At 39.0% G+C, this 18536-nt stretch overlaps 2 protein-coding genes across 3 annotated transcripts in view; both read right to left on the bottom strand.

Annotated features, from left to right (window-relative positions):
* LOC143018418 (uncharacterized) overlaps window positions 1-18536 on the bottom strand; it is a 187018-nt gene that overhangs the window by 41333 nt on the left and 127149 nt on the right. The gene's annotated exons all lie outside the window — the stretch shown is intronic.
* Window positions 1-18536, bottom strand: part of Cc2d2a (Coiled-coil and C2 domain containing 2A) — a 66765-nt gene that overhangs the window by 26263 nt on the left and 21966 nt on the right. For both annotated transcript variants that reach the window (XM_076173252.1, XM_076173251.1), the window contains exons 10-15: window positions 18027-18250; window positions 13932-14139; window positions 12692-12838; window positions 9201-9374; window positions 5852-6094; window positions 4532-4816 (exon numbers count right to left, since the gene is read on the bottom strand). In XM_076173252.1, coding sequence (XP_076029367.1) covers window positions 4532-4816; window positions 5852-6094; window positions 9201-9374; window positions 12692-12838; window positions 13932-14139; window positions 18027-18250 — 1281 coding nt within the window. The remainder of the gene's footprint in view (window positions 1-4531; window positions 4817-5851; window positions 6095-9200; window positions 9375-12691; window positions 12839-13931; window positions 14140-18026; window positions 18251-18536) is intronic.

The following is an 18536-nucleotide window of genomic DNA, read 5'->3' on the forward strand; positions in this document are numbered from 1 at the left end:
CTATACACAACCATTCTCCACTCACCCCTATCTTCTGTCTTCTTCCTTACTTCCTCAACAGACATTCCCCTCTTTCCAAATGCCCCTTTTACCCCATCCATCCATCTCATTCTTGGTTACCCCCTTATGTTCACTCCTTCCACCTCTGCCTTCCACACCTCTTTTACTAATCTTTCTTCACTTATTCTTTCCATGTGTACAAACCATCCTAATACTCCTTCATCAACCCTATCTCCCAATTCCCTTTCCACCCCTGTTCTCCTCCTCACCTCATTTCTCATTCTATCCAGCCTAGTAACTCCTACCATACTTAAGGATCTCATCTCAAACACATTTAAACTCTTCCTCTTCCTATCTTATGTTCCATGTCTGCCCCATACAGTGCTGTTGGCACAATCACTCCATACAATCTCCTCTTAGCATCCATTTCCAAATGTCTATTTCTCATTACATTTTTTAATTCACCAAGGCATTTACTTGCTTTTCTCAATCTACATTGTACCTCCACCTCCACTCCTCCCTTTACTGCCACATTCACACCCATGTATCTAAAGCTATCCACTTCCTCTAGTCTCCCTTAAAACTCACTTCCAATTTGCTGCCACTTTCTATCCTTGTATATCTCATCATCTCATTTATCTTTAACTTCCTTCTTTCTTACACCTTCCCATACTCCATCCATATCTTCTATAATCCTTCCTCTGACCATGCTGCAAGTGCAGTGTTGTCGTCAAATAACAACTGACTTATCTCCCACTTTTCTCCATTTTCTTTAACCATCTCCAATCCCCAGCCCATTACTTTTGTGTTTACCTCTCACACCACCCCATCCATGTATAAATTGGACAGCCAAGGCAACATAACACACCTCTGGCAAAGTCCCACCTTTACCTCAAACCACTCACTCTCTCTATTTCTAATTCTGACACAGGCTCTACTACTCTCACAAAAACTCTTGACTGCTCTTTACAGCTTTCATCCTATCCCATATACCTGCAATACCAACCACAGTTCCTTCCTCTCTACCCTCTCATGGGCCTTTTCCAAATCCATAAAGGCCCAAAAATCATCTTTACTGATCCATGCAACCCCTATCTGTCCTAAACCCACGCTGTTCCTCATCAATTACTCCCTCTATTCCTTTCCTAATCCTCTCAATCAAAACCCTCCCATAAGCCTTTCCAACTACACTCAACAAACTGATCCCTCTGAAACTACTATACTCATACTTGTCCCCTTTTCCCTCCAGTCCTCCAGCACTCTACCCTCTTTTAGACAAACATTAAACAACCTCACCAACCAGTCCACCATCACTGTACCTCCTTTTTTAGACACTCCACATGACACCCATCTAACCCAGGTAACTTACCTGCTCTCATAATTTTAACCACCTCAGTACCACTCAAATTCTCATGCACAGCATCAGCTTCAGAAGATTTTTTCCTAATTTTTCCCTCAGAATAATTATTATTTCCACCCAGCTGAAGAAGAGGTAAGAGACCTTGAAATTTGCAGATACTGGTACCCAGATGAATATTAGAAACTTCTGTTCCACATTGAAAAATGAGGAAAAAAAAGTCTTCAGCAATTTTGAGTGATCAGCTACACAGAGTATCAGAATGTCAGTGGCTATCTAATTTAACAAAAACTGTATTAGAGAGAAGATTACTCCATGAAGAAAGATTACTAAAAGAGGTGTGAAAGGCAGAGGTGGAAGGAGTGAACATGAGGGGGCAACCAAGGATGACATGGATGGATGGGGTAAAAGGAGCATTGGGAAAGAGGGGAATGTCTGTTAAAGAATGAAGGGAAAAGACAAGATAGGGGTGAGTGGAGAATGGTTGGGTATGGATGATGCTGTGATGCATGGAAGGGAGTGGGTAAGGGATGGGAAGGGTGAGGGAGTATATATGAATGATACATTTTGACACAGCCTGAATGGATTTCTCTCCTTCTCTTTTTCTGCATGAGTGGACAGAGAGGGAAAGGTCACTGATTAAGTGAACAGCCTTGCAGCGGATGTGCTATGTCTTGCTACATTGCTTCTGCTTCTGACCTAGGGCAACGGGAAAGATGCAGGGATGACCTGTCATCCAGGAGGAGCCAAGAAAAGAGGGAGGGAGGGGTGGCGAATGGGAGTGGAGAATATGGGGATGAAATGGGTGGGAGTAGATTTATGCCTCTGACTTTGGCTACTTCCCTTGTAAGAGGGAAAAAGCCATTGGTATATGTATGTATATATCTCTTGGAACAATTGTTCAAAACTGAAAAAAATAATATGATGCAAGGACATTAATCTGGTTTATAATATAAAGAGCTGTTCTCTATTTTTCAAATGTCACTGATTTCTTTTATCATACTTTAATCTCACAAAGCATGAAAAAATAAAGATCAACAAAATGAGGTATTTTTTCTCTCAATCACATGTCAAGGGATATTGTATGAATTTTCATTGAAACTGGCTAAAAAAAATGTGAGATCAATCAATCAATCCATTACTCCATGGTTTCCTTTGCAACAGCCTCCAGGAATGTCCACTCAGGGACTCAAGGAAAATATATTGTGTTGCTCTCTAGGGGATGGAAGTGTGGGGTATTGTAGTATGATGTCCTCTGTGTGGTGGTTGTATCTGGGGTAGATGGAGTCTGTCACCATACCTATTCTGTTTCAATGCTGGATGGTGTTATGAGTGCAAATGTGCCAGTGTGGTTCTTCTTATAATTTTTTTTTTTTTGGGGGGGGGATTATGTCCGGGGGTTGTTCATGGAGGACTGAGTTTGGTAGTCTATTCTGAAAGGCATGTTTATTGATCTGAGAGTATATGTGTTTTGACATCAAGGCATATGTTGTCTTGTGACACAGATGGATGCCAACATCTTCTCATCATCAGCTGCACATCATAGCTTTAAATAAAAGCCAGAAGACTGCTCTACTGATAGGGCTAAGTAACGAAGCTGAAGAAGTGTCATAAAAAATGTCAACTATGGACAAAACTGTGGCTGGACTTTTTTCTGAGTTCCTTTCTAAATGAGCCACGAAATGTACAAATTTTTGCTTTAACAAATTCAATGAGGGTGCTTGCTGGCTAAGTGGGCTAGAGCATCGCTTCTCGTGATGGAGATTGAGGTGATGGCAGTTCAAATCCTGCCATGGGCAAGTTGAACCAAGGGTACAGTTAATTAAATTCCACACAACAAAATCCTCAGGAAGGGGGTTGAGGGGGAGTCTGTGACATACTGAATCATCATCATGAAATTTGATGTTGGCATTTTCATTCATTGTTTTGCACAACTCCACTAGCTGTTCATAAACAGTTGCCTTTTGGGTTTGTTTGAATACTGCACACTGTGAACTTTCCACAAGCATAGAAAATTCATGTATATCTCAAATAGAATAAGGGGACACATATTTTATATTTTGAGACAGTAATAAAACACTATGGTTTTCTGCAAACATTCAAGTCTAGTTATGTATCCTTTCAGATCTTCTTCACAACTGAAAAAAATCGCACTTACATGTAGACTACTGGCAGAAAATGCCTCCACACATGCAGATAACTATCAATTTGATATCTGTCCTTATGCCAATCTTTAATGCCAATCATCAATGTGTGTGTGGAGTTTCATCTATGATGCCATGCCTTAGGGTTAGTCCACAAATTATCAACCTCACAGAGCATGTGTGGGCAGCCTTAGAGCTGAGTTGTGTCCTGTAAGATTGATATCTGGGGGTTTTGGTTATTCACTGAGTTTGTTGGTCTGTCTTGAAGAGCTTGTTTCCTGATCTGGGTGTGAATGTGTTTTCTGTGAGGATGTATTTCATGGTACAGGTAATAGGTTGTTACATATGTCTGAGTACAGTAGACCCTTGTTATCAGTGGATTTTTCATAGATGGTTGTAATTATTGACAGATTTTCTACCAATGGGAAATTATATATTTAAAGTAAGCAAAAATAATTATATTTTTGCCTGCACCTTCTCAGAAGTTTCCTCAACTTTCTGTTGAGCATAACTGGCATGATAATTGTACATAAGTTGCATATAACAATAGAATATAAAACAATACATAAGAAACCTTGAAACTAGCTAATACTTATCAAGAGAAAATTTGTATCAACAGTTTTGGGTAACAAATAATATCTTCAGTACCAAACCTCAGTTGATAATGAGGGACTAATGTATATTGATTTATTTTCATTATAAATATTTCAATCTGTATGTGCCATGTTGGTTTCTGTATTATTCATTTGATGTGGATTTGGTTTAACTTTAAGAGGTTTTAAGGATGATGGAGAAAAGTCACAAAATCTTCGCCAACATATACATTTTTTACACAAGATCTTCAATTCATAAACCACAAAACTTGTATAGTGCAAGGCCATATGGGGTAAGAACCATCATGCTATATGAGAATGCATTGTATTCACTTTATGTGAACTGAGACTGTGGAATGTATGGTGAGACTGGTGTATGCTAAGTGATTCATTTTGGTAAAGCATTTAAAGTACACTACAAAAGTAAAAGATTTTACCTTCAAGAGATGTAGGAGATGTGAATTAGCTGGGTCATTTGGGTCAATATGTGATAATTCCATCCATTTTTGCACCATATCTGCTTGTGTTCCATGTTCAAAGAAACTCTTGCTATGAAAATCTTGTCCACCCCAGTGTGGTAATGGTCCTTTCAGTGCCTGAACTTGTCCTTGTTTGTCTATTGACCACTGCATTCTATAGGTTACAGAACCAGTGGTGAAGGGGATTACGCCTCTGGAACTGGACACACCAGCACCAACTGAACTGCCTTGTTGTTGAGCCACCTATTTGGTAGAATTTCACTAATTATACAAGTGATGTTATTTATATACATCTTATTAAGAAATTTTCCATATGAAAATAATAATAATGATATGGAAACCCTCCATCAAAGACTGCAAGAAGCCACAGGACTTAATTTCACCACTGGACACAGTGTGGACTTTACCATGCCCTTCCTAGATGTCCTAGCAACACAAAGCAGACCAAATTTCACCACCACCATGTATACTAAATCTTCCAATGAAAATCACTAACTTAATGGAAATAGTTAGTGCCCTGATTAATATAAACAGTCTACCATTGGGGGCTTATATCCATAGAGCGCTCACACACTGTGATACCTGGTCAAAAGTACATCAGGGATTAGAATGTAAAATACAAGTCCTAATCAATAATGACTTTAGCAACTAAGAGGTGCAAAAGGTAACTGCAACTATAATGGACAAATGATATAATAATTCTAATCATGAACATAGCAGGGAAGTAATAAATCTCTATTACAAATCCTACTTTTCATCCGGTTAAAATGAAGATGAGAAGGCCATCAAAAACATTGTCAATGAAAACATAAAGCCCATAGATGAAAATTATATAGTCAATTAGTTATTTTATCACAAAAGCAGGAAAACATCCCATCCACTTCTCCAAAATAACCCCTATCAGGAGAAAATTAGCTGAAAAAGTACCATGTCATATATGAATACAAATGTACCAAAGGGAACTGTGAAGCCCTTCCATCAATATATATTGGCATGATGACTGAAGCTGCAGTCTAGTCTGGTTGGACACCAATATGCAGGAGCTTCTAAAAAATGCAATGACGTCACACAGATACCACATAACCCACAAAAAACTGGAAAATAACACGAAAATTTTGGAAACATACATGGATCCAAGTAATAATAATCAAGGCCCTATGCATGGAGGACTACAATCTGAGTTTGAATGATTTATTAACACTACTCAGCATCACCTTCAACAAAATATGGAATGTAAATTACATAATCTAATTCATACATATCCATAAGTTCACCTACAGTATCACTGCTGAATTCAGCCATTTCATAACCAGCACTGATAGGCACTTTATTGGACGGAATTTGTAGAAAAATAGTTGCCCATAGTGTCTGCTTTAATTTTGATCCCTCCAACACTTGTATAGATAACTGTTTTGGCCACATCTTCAAAGCAACTTTGAATTTGTAGTTAAAGTGAGCTTTGAAGGAGTTACCCAACACAGTTGAGGGTGTCTGCGTCACTGTATGGCCATTTATGAGAACCTGAAATGTAATAAGAAATGTAATATTAGAAAATACACATTGATTACATTGATGAACCTCAAAACTGTATACAATTCATAGTTATAATAAAGAATAAGAAAGTTTCAACCATAATGTACAATAAAATGCTAAAGTATATGTATGGGGTGGAGACTTAGAATTTAAGTAAGGTAGAAAGGAGTTTAATGTATTTACCTAATTGTGTTATATGGTAAAGGAGCAATGCTCATTGGCCCCTATCTCTTACTCTCCAGTTTATCATACCTAGTCTCAAATTCATGTACAGTTCCACCTTAGTCTATATCTTTTGTTTCCAATTATCATATTTAGATTTGAACTCGTGTACTGTTCCAGCTTGAGCTACATCATCTTCTAAGCTATTCCAAGTATGTATACCTCTATATGGAAACTGTATTTCTTCACACCCTTTAGACATATGGTCTTTCTTAATTTGTTCCCATGACCACTTAAAACCCCTCCTGTCCTTAATCAAGAGATCTCTTCTGTCAATGAAATTTATCTTTTTTAGTGGCCTGTATACTGTAATCATATCACCTCTTTCTCTTTGATCTCTCAAAGTTTGCAGACCCAGTGCTTTTAGTTTTTCCTCCTATGGTTTATCTGCCAAGCTGGGGACCAGTTTGGTTGCTGCCTTTTGTATTCTCTTGATCTTGCTTATATCCTTCACTCTGTGTGTGGACCATACCACTGACACATTCTAGCCTTGAATGGATCAGGGTTTTGATTATTTTTTTCATCATCTCTTCATCCATATAATGAAAAGCCACTTTAATCTTCTGCAGCAGTCTGTAACTCTCCCACAATGCTGCTGATATATGTCAGGTGACAGGTTGTCTTTTATCAACACTCCCAAATCTTTCTCCTCTTTCACTTTTGTAATGAGTTATCTTCCCAGGGATGGTGTTTTGGTGCTGTTGCCCATTTCCAGTATTGAAATTCATTCCCCATTCTTACTCCTCTGTAATGATAGTGTATAGATCTTTTTGCAATAGTCTACAGTCCTCCTCCTTTTTCACTCTTCTCATGATTTTTGCATCATCTGCAAACATGTGGGCACAGTTTGTTGTACCCTCCATCATGTCACTGACATAGACAAGAAACATTACTGGTATAAGCAATGAACATTGTGGAACTCCATTCATTATTTCTTTCCATCTTGACATCTCATCCTTTACAACTGTCCTCACATATCTTCCCTTCAAGAAATCTTTCATCTATTTGAGTAGTTTGGCTCTCAGTCCTCCAATGTAATCCAATTTCCTCATAAGTCAACTGTGAGGTACATACATATACCAAGGACCTTTTCCCCCTTACAAGGGAGGTAGCCAAAGTCAGAGGCATAAATCCACTCCAACCCATTTCATCCCCACATACTCCACTCCCATTTACCACCCCTCCCTGTGAGGTAGTGTGGTACTTTATCAAAAATTTTCTCTAGGTTAAGGTAAGGTGCTTTATCAAAATTTTTCTCTAGGTCAAGGTGAGGTACTTCATCAAAAAATTTCTCTGGATCAAGATACACATAGGCCACCCATCCCTCTCTCTTTTGCAGTACATCACTCTCTTGAATAAAAGTGCAAAAGGTTCAACAACATACATGACCTTCCAAATCTAGAGCTCAAGTGACTGTCTGTCAGAATGTTCATCTCATCAAGAAATTTGGTCCATCAATTTTCACATAATTTCATTATTGTGCTGGTCACCAGCCTATAATTTAGTGGTGTCTCCTTACTTCCACCTTTATGAATTGGTACCACATTAACCCTTTTCCAATGAAGTGGCACTATACCTTCTTTCAATGAACATATAATAAGAATGTGAATCTGGTCTGCTAGATGATCCCTAAATCCTTTGATTATCCAACTTGAGATACCATCAGGTTCTGAAGCTTTTGTCACATCCAATGATCCCAAAAGATTGAGCACTTTCCTCACTTCTATATCTATATCTTCTAAACCTGAATTTTTGCTCCCCCCACTTTCCTCCAAAAATTAATTACTCTTTTGTGAAGACCAATTGGAAACTTCCATTCATTATTTCTACTTGAGCTGAGGCCTCCTTAAAGACCTCACCACCATGGTGATTATTTCCCTGTCTCAATTTACCAGAGCTGGGTGCGTTCCTCGGTGCATTCCTAGGTGCATTTCTTGGTGCATTCCACTTTAATTTGGCCATGGTTAGCACTCCCAAAGTCTGGTAGGCCACATACTATACCAAAGAAAAATTTTGTAGGCTACATTCAAAAGGTAGACCACATACTATACCAGCACCTCTATTGTTTGTGAGCACTAACCATGGCCAAACTATAGTGGAATGCACCTAGGAATGTACTGAGGAATGCACCCAGTTCTGCAATTTACCATTTATAAACCTGGAGTGAGCAGTGTTACTGTTGATTTCTTGGGTAAAGCTTCCATTCTGTTACTTTTGTTCAAGTATGGTTGAGTGTTTTTTGTTGTTATTTTGTATCTACTATGCTGGGGACGGAGAGAGGGGGTCACCGATTTAATGAAGCGGCCTTGCTGTGGATGTGCTGTGTCTTGCGACACTGCTTCTGACCCAGGGCAGTGGACAAGGTGCAGGGATGACCCATCATCCAGGAGATGCTAAGATAAGAGGGAGGGTGGAGGGGTGTGGAGTGTATTCAGGGATGGAATGGGTGGGAATGAATTTATGCCTTTTCCTTTTTGGCTACCTCCCTTGTGAGGGGGAAAAAGCCTTGGTATATGTACATATGCTGGGCTATTGTTGTCAAACCATCTACATGTAAAAGAACATAGGTGTTTAGTCCTGGTTCAGGAGTTGGTTACAGCTCCAGTTTTTTGTGTATTGTTTTGTCTTTGTTAGTGCTGTCCATTTAAAATTTCACCATCTGTGGCAAGTGTTAAATTTGCTGGATGTGTGTGGATAGTTGATATATTTAGAGCAGGTGGGGCAAGTGTAGGGGCCTAGGTTGGCATTTTTGAGACAGACACATTCCATTTAAAAAAAAAAAAATCATCTATCTACATAACAAAATTAAGACTCAAACATTGTAGATTCCACAAGAAGAATCAATATAAAATAAGCTCAAATTATAACTCACCTTTAGCCAAATTCTTGTTTTGCCTAACAATGCTCGTCTTTTTCTTTCAGGGTATGGAATATGCTGCTCTTCGTTAGAAAGTGAAGTGGATGACTGAATAAGATCAAGTTCCACTTGAGGTTCTCCGGGGGGATGTCGTGTCTTTTCATATGATTTAAGAACATCCTCTTCAATCTGAAAGGTAAATTTGGTAGAACTTGAGTGTAAAAAAAGGGAAACTAGAGTATTAATACAAGTAAACAAACAAATGTGACACAAGAATAAAAGGTGCAATAAAAATAAAGTTATAAATTAACTATGTGAGACAGATAATAGTTAAAATTGAGGAGCATGAGAAAGAACAGGGAGAAGAGATCTAAAATATATGAGTGATGTGAAAGATGAAGACTTTGAAAAAGTAAAGAAGCTTTGTTCAGATTATATCACATTTTGCTTCAGCCAGGAAACTAGACCTGAAATAAAGAAGTTAAACCTATTTGAATTGCTCCATTGAATATCTGACATATCTAAGAAATTTTATTTGATCTTAATTTAGACATGGAGGGGTTGACACATAAATCATATGACAGTAATACAGCAATGGATGAGCATTGAGCCAATTCTACACCCAATGTTTGAGCACATAATTACTGGTCCTAGATATATGTTGTGAACTTCATCCCATATTACTTACGTACACATGCCCACTTTACTTACAATTAGGTAACTACCTAAGTGTGTCAAACCTTTTGATCTTACACTCAAGAGTGATTCATGTGCTACAAGAGAGGGAGGGTTGGGTGGACTGTGTATACTTGAGAAGGGTTTTGGTAAAGTAACTCACATTTGACTTAAGTTGAAACTGGAGCATATTGGAGGATTGGAGGACTAAGAAGTAGAATACTCAAATGGATGAAAGATTTAAAGGGCAGGTGCAAATATCAAAACTACCAAGAAGTACCCCTAAGGCCTTCAAGAAGCTGATAAAGGGGACTACCATCCAGGAAAACATTTCTTTGTCCTGGAAGAAAATGACCTCCCAAACATACTTCATGAAGGATGAATCCACAGCCCCAGGTTTCAAGCCACAGAAGGACAGAGTCATGCTTCTTATTTGTGGCAATGAAGCTGGCTTCATGGTAAAACCAGGCCTCATCTATAAGTCAGCAAACCCTAGGGCCCCCAAGAATAGGAACAAGAACTTACTCCCTGCATATTGGATGCACAACACCAATGACTGGATTACCAGTCCTTATGTTCAATTGGTTCCTTCACAGCTTCATCCCTCAAGTCAAGGAATACCAAAGTAACTTAGGTATGGAGTTTAAGGTATTGCTAATCATGGACAATGCTGGAGGCCACCCTGTGGGTTTGCATTACAAGGGAGTTCAGATTGAATTCCTCCATGCCAGCACCACTTATCTATGGATCAGGGTGACATTCATGCCTTCAAGGTGCTCTAAACCTACAACTCTCTCCAACACCTTGTGAAACCAATGGGTACCTACACTGAATTTACATTGAAGGGGTAATAGCATAAATTCACTTTTGTCACATGTTTAATCATCAGCAAGGTTCTATGGGACATATAAAAAGAAACCCTTAATATGTGCTGGAAGAAACTGTGGCCACAGTGTGTATACAATTACATGGGCTTCTCTCCAGAAGAGATCCAGCATGCTGCCATTGATATGGCAGTGACATTGGCAAAGCTACTTGGTGGTAAAAACTTTGAGGACATCATCAAAGGTTAAGTCAGCACCCTCATCAATGCCCATTTTGACCACCTAATGGATGAGGATTTGGCACAGTTGACCAAGTCTACCAGTGAGGAGGAAAAGGACACTGCAGGTACAGACCACAAGGATGAGGATGAGGGCCCAACATTGGAAAATCTGTTTGAACTTATGAAAGCTGCAAGGGACTTTTAAGAGAAGACTGAAGTGTGGGATCCTTATATGGAATGTTCCATAACATTATGCCATGCCATGGAATATATAAGGCCCTACTCATCACCATGCAGAAGCAGCAGCAGTGGCTGCCTATCACCATGTTCTTAAAGCCCATCTAGAAAAACCCCATGATGACACCCCCAAAAGTAGAATCCCATCAGAAGATACAGCTTCTCCTGAAGTACCTGAAGAAGGAGAAGAAGAGGTGCCACCATAGGAGATGGAAGAGGAGACACTGCAAGAACATCATCATCATCTTCAAGCAACATTCATTACTGTTTAGTACAGTAATGCTTGATATATGTAATTTAAAACTTCTCATTATCAGTACTATATCTCTTATAGCACATGTCAGTAGGAAACATTAACCTCTTCAATATGAGTCAAATACTCACACATTAGGCTGCCTGATGTATGATGATGCATCACAATACACTCATTACAGAATATTAAGTTACAACTGTTATACTCATTCTCTTTCATCCAGAATGCTTATAACCCCAGAAAACGCAATTAAGTCTGTTCACAGAGACAGGATATAATAAGTGTTGGTCCTTTCCTATGTACTACAATTAGATAAATACAATTAAGTAACTATAGAATACAGGGGTCACTCAGCTACCACTACAAAATAATTATAAGCAGGACACCGATGCTGGCATCCTCGTATATCCAGTCACAACTCATGGTGCTTACATAGGCATCATTGTATTCTAGAGGTAAATCACTGATCACAGCATGAAAGAAAACAACCCTGCCTGGATACTTAATAGAATTAACTTGATTATTATTACCTTACTAAGTGTGAGAGTTGTGGGATTATACATACAACAACAGCTTTTTCCCTCTTGCAAGGGAGGTAGCCAAAGTCAAAGGCATAAATCCACTCCCACCCATTTCATCCCCACATACTACATTCCTATTCACCACCCCTCTCTCCCTCTTTTCTTGGCTCCTCCTGGATGATGGGTCATCCCTGCATCTTGCCCGCTGCCCTGGATCAGAAACAATGTAGCAAGACACAGCACATCCACAGAAAGGCCACTTCATTTAAGCAGTGACACCCCCCCCCTCTTTGTCCCCTTGTGCAGAAAAAGAGAAAACGGAGAGAAATTCCTTCGGGCTCCGTCAAAATATCATTCACACATACTCCCTAAACCATCCCCCATTCTCCAATCACTCCCATCTTCTGTTTTCTCCCTTCCTTCCTCAAAAGATATCCCCCTCTCTCCCAATGCCCTTTTTACCCTTATCCATCCATCCATGTGGGAGTATACATGCACCTATTATTCATGAATTTTTGCCATTTACAGAGGGTCACAATCCCTAAACCCTGCAAACAGCAGAAGACCACCATAATGTATTGTGTTGTTTGAAGCCCATTTAGTATAACTGACTTTGACAATGTGTATGTTATGAGATTTTTGTATTACAAATATAAGACATATTTATTATGACAAAATCTGTCAGATATAATGGATGATAAGCAACGATGAACAATTAATCCTCAAATTAATCCATTATAATGAGTTTTGAGTGTAATGATGGAGAGGAACTTACTTTTTCACGGCTACGTTCTGGAGGTGGCTGAGGTCTTTCTGGTTCAAGCACTGATAATAGTGCTTCATCATGAGTCAGCTGCAGCAGATTTTCTTCATTCCTAAAATTATCCTTCTGACTACTCTTCAACCGCTGCTTAGCCTCCCCCTGTTACAATGAAAAATTAATTGTTTATCTAGTGAATATAGATTTCAAGATGTTCCACTCAAAAAATATATAAATACATATATACAAAGGAATACAAGCAGCAACAGACTTATTGGTCCTTACAAATTGAAAGGGGGTGTAAACAATGGAAACAGTTAATAATCACTGATTTAAGTGTATGCTGATGCTGAGAAATAAGTTAGGTTGGGGTTGGACTCCATATACTGTATCTATCAAGGTAATTTGTAAAAGTGTCAACCTTTGTCCCATAGGAAAAAGTGACCATGTAATAATTGAATTTCAGTTGGAGGAGAGGGAATAGAGCCAAGAAATGGCTGGAATGAGTCAGTGTTATGGTCCTCAGACAGAGTGAAGGATATATGCAAGATTGAGAAAATACAAAGGGCAGCAATTAACCTGGTCCCCAGACTGGCAGATAAACCATATGAAGAAAGACTAAAAGCACTTGGTCTGCCAACTTTGAAAGATTGAAAAGAAATATTTAATATGATTCCAGTATTCAAGTCACTAAAAGAGATAGATTACATTGAGAAAAGAGATCTCTTGATTAAGGATAGGAGGGATTTAAAGGGTCATGAGAACAAACTAAGGAAGACTACATGTCTATAGGATGTGATGAAATACAGTTTTCCATATAGATGTATGAATACTTGGAATAGTTTTGAAGGTGATCTAACCCAAGCTGGAATAATGCATGAATTCAAATCTAAATATAATTGGAAATAAAGAATATAGACTAAGTTAGAATTATATATGAATTTGAGGCTAGGTATAGTAACTTGGAGAGGAGACTGGACCTAACAATTGTTGCTCCTTTCCTGTATATTACAATTTGATACATACATGGGAATCATGGTGGCAGAATTCTTTTCTCTCTCCATTTCAGGGAAACATGGGAAAAGAAGTGGTGAAGGACAGTTTTATTTACCTCTTCCAACACCAAACTTTGGTCTGGTACTTTCTATGATGATTAGTATTATAAGAATAGTAAAGTTGGTGGTGCTGTACACTAGTAGTACATATGGCTATATTTTAAGTGATGGAAAATATATAAAGACAAATTTGTTTATACCCTCTCTTTATGCTGCTTTTTCCATTCTTCAAGTTTTATTTTGTATAATGCCATCTGGTTAGCATAATATTTTTCATATTCTTTTAAACACTCTCTCATTTCAATTCTAAGTCCTTCTTTCCACATCTTCTTAGCCATTTCAATGTCCTCCACTTCTTTTTTCTTGATATTAAGATGAGTGGATGTACAACAGTAATTATGTTTTGCTCTGCAAAAGAAAGGAATACATTAATGTTAACAATTAGTTTTGAAAGAGATATAAAAAAATGCTCATTTTTAGCCAAATGCCTTTAGTTTTCAGACCAAATTTCAGTTGACCACTTCACTAAATATCACCATCAGCAAAGGAGAATTATAACTGGTTTCTAGCAAAGATGGTCAACTGACAGCTCAATGACTTTAGAGGGGGTGCAGAGAAGTGTGCTGACTCAAAACATGGTTTTAGGCCACTACACTCCACAAACACTCTTCTGATAAACCTCACACAAAGAATTTTAGATGGCATAAATTCAGATAGGTCCCACCACAGAACACTTCTCATAACATTAGACATTAGTAAAGCTTTTGATGCTATCCCTCGCCACAACCTAACAAATAAAATATATAACACAGACATGCACAATAACACCAAAAGATGGCTGGCCAATTATCTGGCAGGTAGGAATGCTTACGTGTCATATAATGGCCAATCATCGCACATCAGAAACATTAAGAATGGAGTACCACAGGGCTCTGTTCTATCCCCCACACTATTTAATCTATACATGCATGACTTACCCACACCAGACAACTCAGAAATACAAATCTCTTCCTACGCAGACGACATAACAATCACATGCACGCATCGTAACACAAAGCTGCAGAAATAATCCAGCCATACCTTGATACACTCAACACATGGTTCATCACAAACAGACTCAAAATAGCTCCAACCAAATCTACAGCAACACTTCTCACCAACTGGACAATAGAACACAAATACATACCTCATCTCTACACAACACAAATACATACCTCATCTCTACATCAACAACACTCTAATACCACACAATATCACACCGATATTTCTTGGTGTAACATTAGATAATTCCATGTGTTTCTAACAACACATCACAAACAAAAAGCCTTTGACAAAGTACCACACAGAAAACTACTAAAAAAACTGGAACACATAGGAGGAATACAGGGAAACCTACTAAAATGGATAGAGGACTTTCTGACTGGTAGAAAGATGAGAGTAGTGCTCAGAGAAAAATATTCAGACTGGAAAGAGGTGATCAGTGGAGTACCGCAAGGATCTGTACTGGCACCAATAATGTTTGCTATCTATATGAATGACATAGATGAGGACGTGAACTGCTACATGAGCTTCTTTGCCGATGACGCCAAACTGCTAAGGAAAATAGAAACTGATGAGGACTGTGAAGCACTGCAAGAAGACCTAAATAGGGTATGGAACTGGAGTCAGAAATGGGAAGTGGACTTTAATACTAAGAAGTGTAGCATAATGGAGTTTGGAAAAAGCAAAAACAGAATATCAGGAAAATATACAATTGGAACCAAAGAAGTAAAGAAAGTAGGATCCGAAAAAGATTTGGGAGTAATTATCACGAACGACTTGTCCTATGATATACAGATTAACAAAATTGTCGGGGAGACTTACAACTTGCTAAGATCAATAAAAGTGGCGTTTACATACTTGGACGAAGACATGATGAAAAAAATATTGGTTACATTGATAAGGCCTAGATTAGAGTATGCAGCGACATTGTGGTCCCCCAGTACCAAAAAGAATATAAAGAAAATAGAAAGAATCCAAAGAGCAGCTACAAAAATGGCACCTGCACTTGCAAACCTATCATACGAAGAGAGATTGGCTAAACTGGAGTTACCGACACTGGAGCAAAGAAGAGAGAGAGGTGACCTATTGACCATCTACAGAATCATGAAAGGCACAGAGGTACTCGATAGTGAGAACTTACTTAACTGGGACAAAAGAAACACAAGAGGACATGGAAAGAAAATAAAAAAACATAGCTATAGAAGAGAACTGAAGAAAAACAGTTTTCCTCATAGAGTTTTGGACACTTGGAACAAACTGGACAATGAAATAGTATGCGCAAAAACCATTCATGAGTTTAAAAACAAACTAGACACTGCAAGATACAAAGGCGGGACAACACGAGCATAGCTCCCCTTCCCGCAAAATACAACTAGGTAAATACAACTAGGTAAAATAAAAAACAAATGCACACCTAGACTTAACGCACTTAAGTCAATCACTGGAACGACATTTGGACAAAACAAAGAAACTAATATAACAATATACAAACAATGCATACGCTCAGTGTTGAATTATGCGAGTCCTGCATGGGCTGCTAATCTCAGTGAGACACACCACAACACCCTTCAAATCATACAAAACAAAGCCTTAAAAACAATTACAGGCTGCACAAATACAACACCAAGAGACCATTTACACCATGAAACAAAAGTCCTCAAAGTCAAGGACCGCCTCGACATGAGAGGCACACAAACACTTGCCACAGCTACCACAAACACATCACACCCGCTACACTACATAGCAGAACACCCACACACACCAAGAAACATTAAAACAACACCCAAAGACCTTTATTATGCACAAATACTCTCTTCTCTTCCTCCACAACCACCAAATACCAGCCTCCGGAAACATATTCATAATCATATCACTCACCGCTCCATTAACACACTGAAAGACAACACACTGCTGCATGCCAGACCCCCTGATATCCACCCCTCTGAATCTTCTCTCCCACAAAAGGACAGAGTCCACTTGGCCAGACTGCGGTGCGGCCACCACCCAGCACTTCTAAGCTACCAGAAGAGGCTGGATGACCGCATTGTGAACAGCTGTCCAGGATGTAACACTTCACCCCATACCATACAATACATAATGGAAGACTGCATTATACACAATCATGCACGCAAACAACACAACATACACTCTATAAAGGATTTGTGGGAAAACCCAGTTTCGGCTGTAGTGTTCCTTGGGGAGACGGGACTGCTCGGACAGACAGTCTAGGGAACGACAACAACAACAACAACTGACAGCTAAGTCACCCTCTTAGCACCAAACTTCTAATATTAAGGTTATGATTAGCCTTTGAGAAAGAGAAACTTTTCAGATACAAGAACATCTTAAATTCAAAGGAAATAAACAAAATGGGTGCAGGGTGTTGTTCATGCTTGGTCAATCTGTATATGAATAAGATGGTGGGGGAGGAAAATGTTTAACATGAGGGTACCAGGCAGAGGTTTGGAGTTAGTGAGTGAAAGTGGAGGGAGATGGGATGTAAGACAATTGTTTGCTTATACCACTGTGCTTAGAGCTGTGTCAGCAAATAAACTGGAACAGCTAGTAATGTTATTTGGAAGGGTTTGTGAGAGGAGAAAGCTGAAAGCAAATGTAGACAAAAATAAGGTGATGGTTGGGGTGGGTTGTAATTGTAAATTTAACCTCTTCACTCCGGGGCACATCGCACGTCTGGCAGCATTAGCTGCCCGACGTGCAGAGAAGGGGACAGAGAAGGGGGGGTCACCAATTAAATGAAGCAGACTTGCTGTGGATGTGCTGATTTTTTGCTGCATTACTTCTGATCCAGGGCAGTGGGCAGGAGGAGCCAAAATAAGAGGGAGGGAGGGGTGGTGAATGGAAGTGGAGTGGGTGGGGATGAAATGAGTGGAAGTGGAACTGTGTCTTTTGACTTTGGCTAGCTCCTGTGTGTTGGTAAAAAAGCCCTTGGTATATGTATTTATGTATTTCTTATACTTTTTTACACATGGAAAGCTGACAATTGGCAACTGCCTTCCTCTCCCTAGTACTTTCAGCCAGAGTCTCACACTGATACAACACAGAAAACAATCTAAAGTTTCTTCCATGTGAGAAATCTGCAGGAGGTTTCAAGGACCACTGTCAGCCCCTGTGGGGCTACAGGTTATCCACTTAGTGAAAATTGAGGCAACAATTGATTGACAAATAAACTAACAATCTCATCAGTCTTGTAGATAAGCTACTTTAGTACACACCTTATAAAAAATATTCTTTACCTCATATCCTTTAATTCCTTCCAAAGTTTGAGAACATTAGCAAGAAGATTTCTGTCCTTCTCTGCTTCATACAGGAACTGCTCCCTGCACACACGAATTTCCTGACTGTAGAGTTCTAAACGACGTTTATGATCTATTTCTGCTTTGATGAGTGACTGAGTTCCCCTTCTTGACATGCCTCTTGGATTAATTTGCAACAAATTAGACATGGCTTGGCGAAGGGCCTGCAAAAAACAAAAGTAACCTTGTAAAAACAAATAAGTAAACAAATAAATAGATAAATCAAATAAATAATAATATTTGTTGCCTTAAGTTTCAGGGAAAGTCTGCAGCCCCACAGTGGCAGGCAACAGTCTTTCAGTTCTCCCACAGATCTCTCTGGAAGGAAACCTTGGACTGCTCTCTGCATTGTTCTGGCATATTTACCAAATTGTAGTACAAAAGAAAGGAGCAATACTCGTTCGGTCCTGTATCCTATTCTCTAATTTTCTAACATACCTAGACTCAAAT

The sequence above is a fragment of the Oratosquilla oratoria genome, chromosome 34, assembly GCF_046742065.1.
Source record: "Oratosquilla oratoria isolate Oo_2021 chromosome 34, ASM4674206v1, whole genome shotgun sequence".
Lineage (NCBI taxonomy): Eukaryota > Metazoa > Arthropoda > Malacostraca > Stomatopoda > Squillidae > Oratosquilla > Oratosquilla oratoria.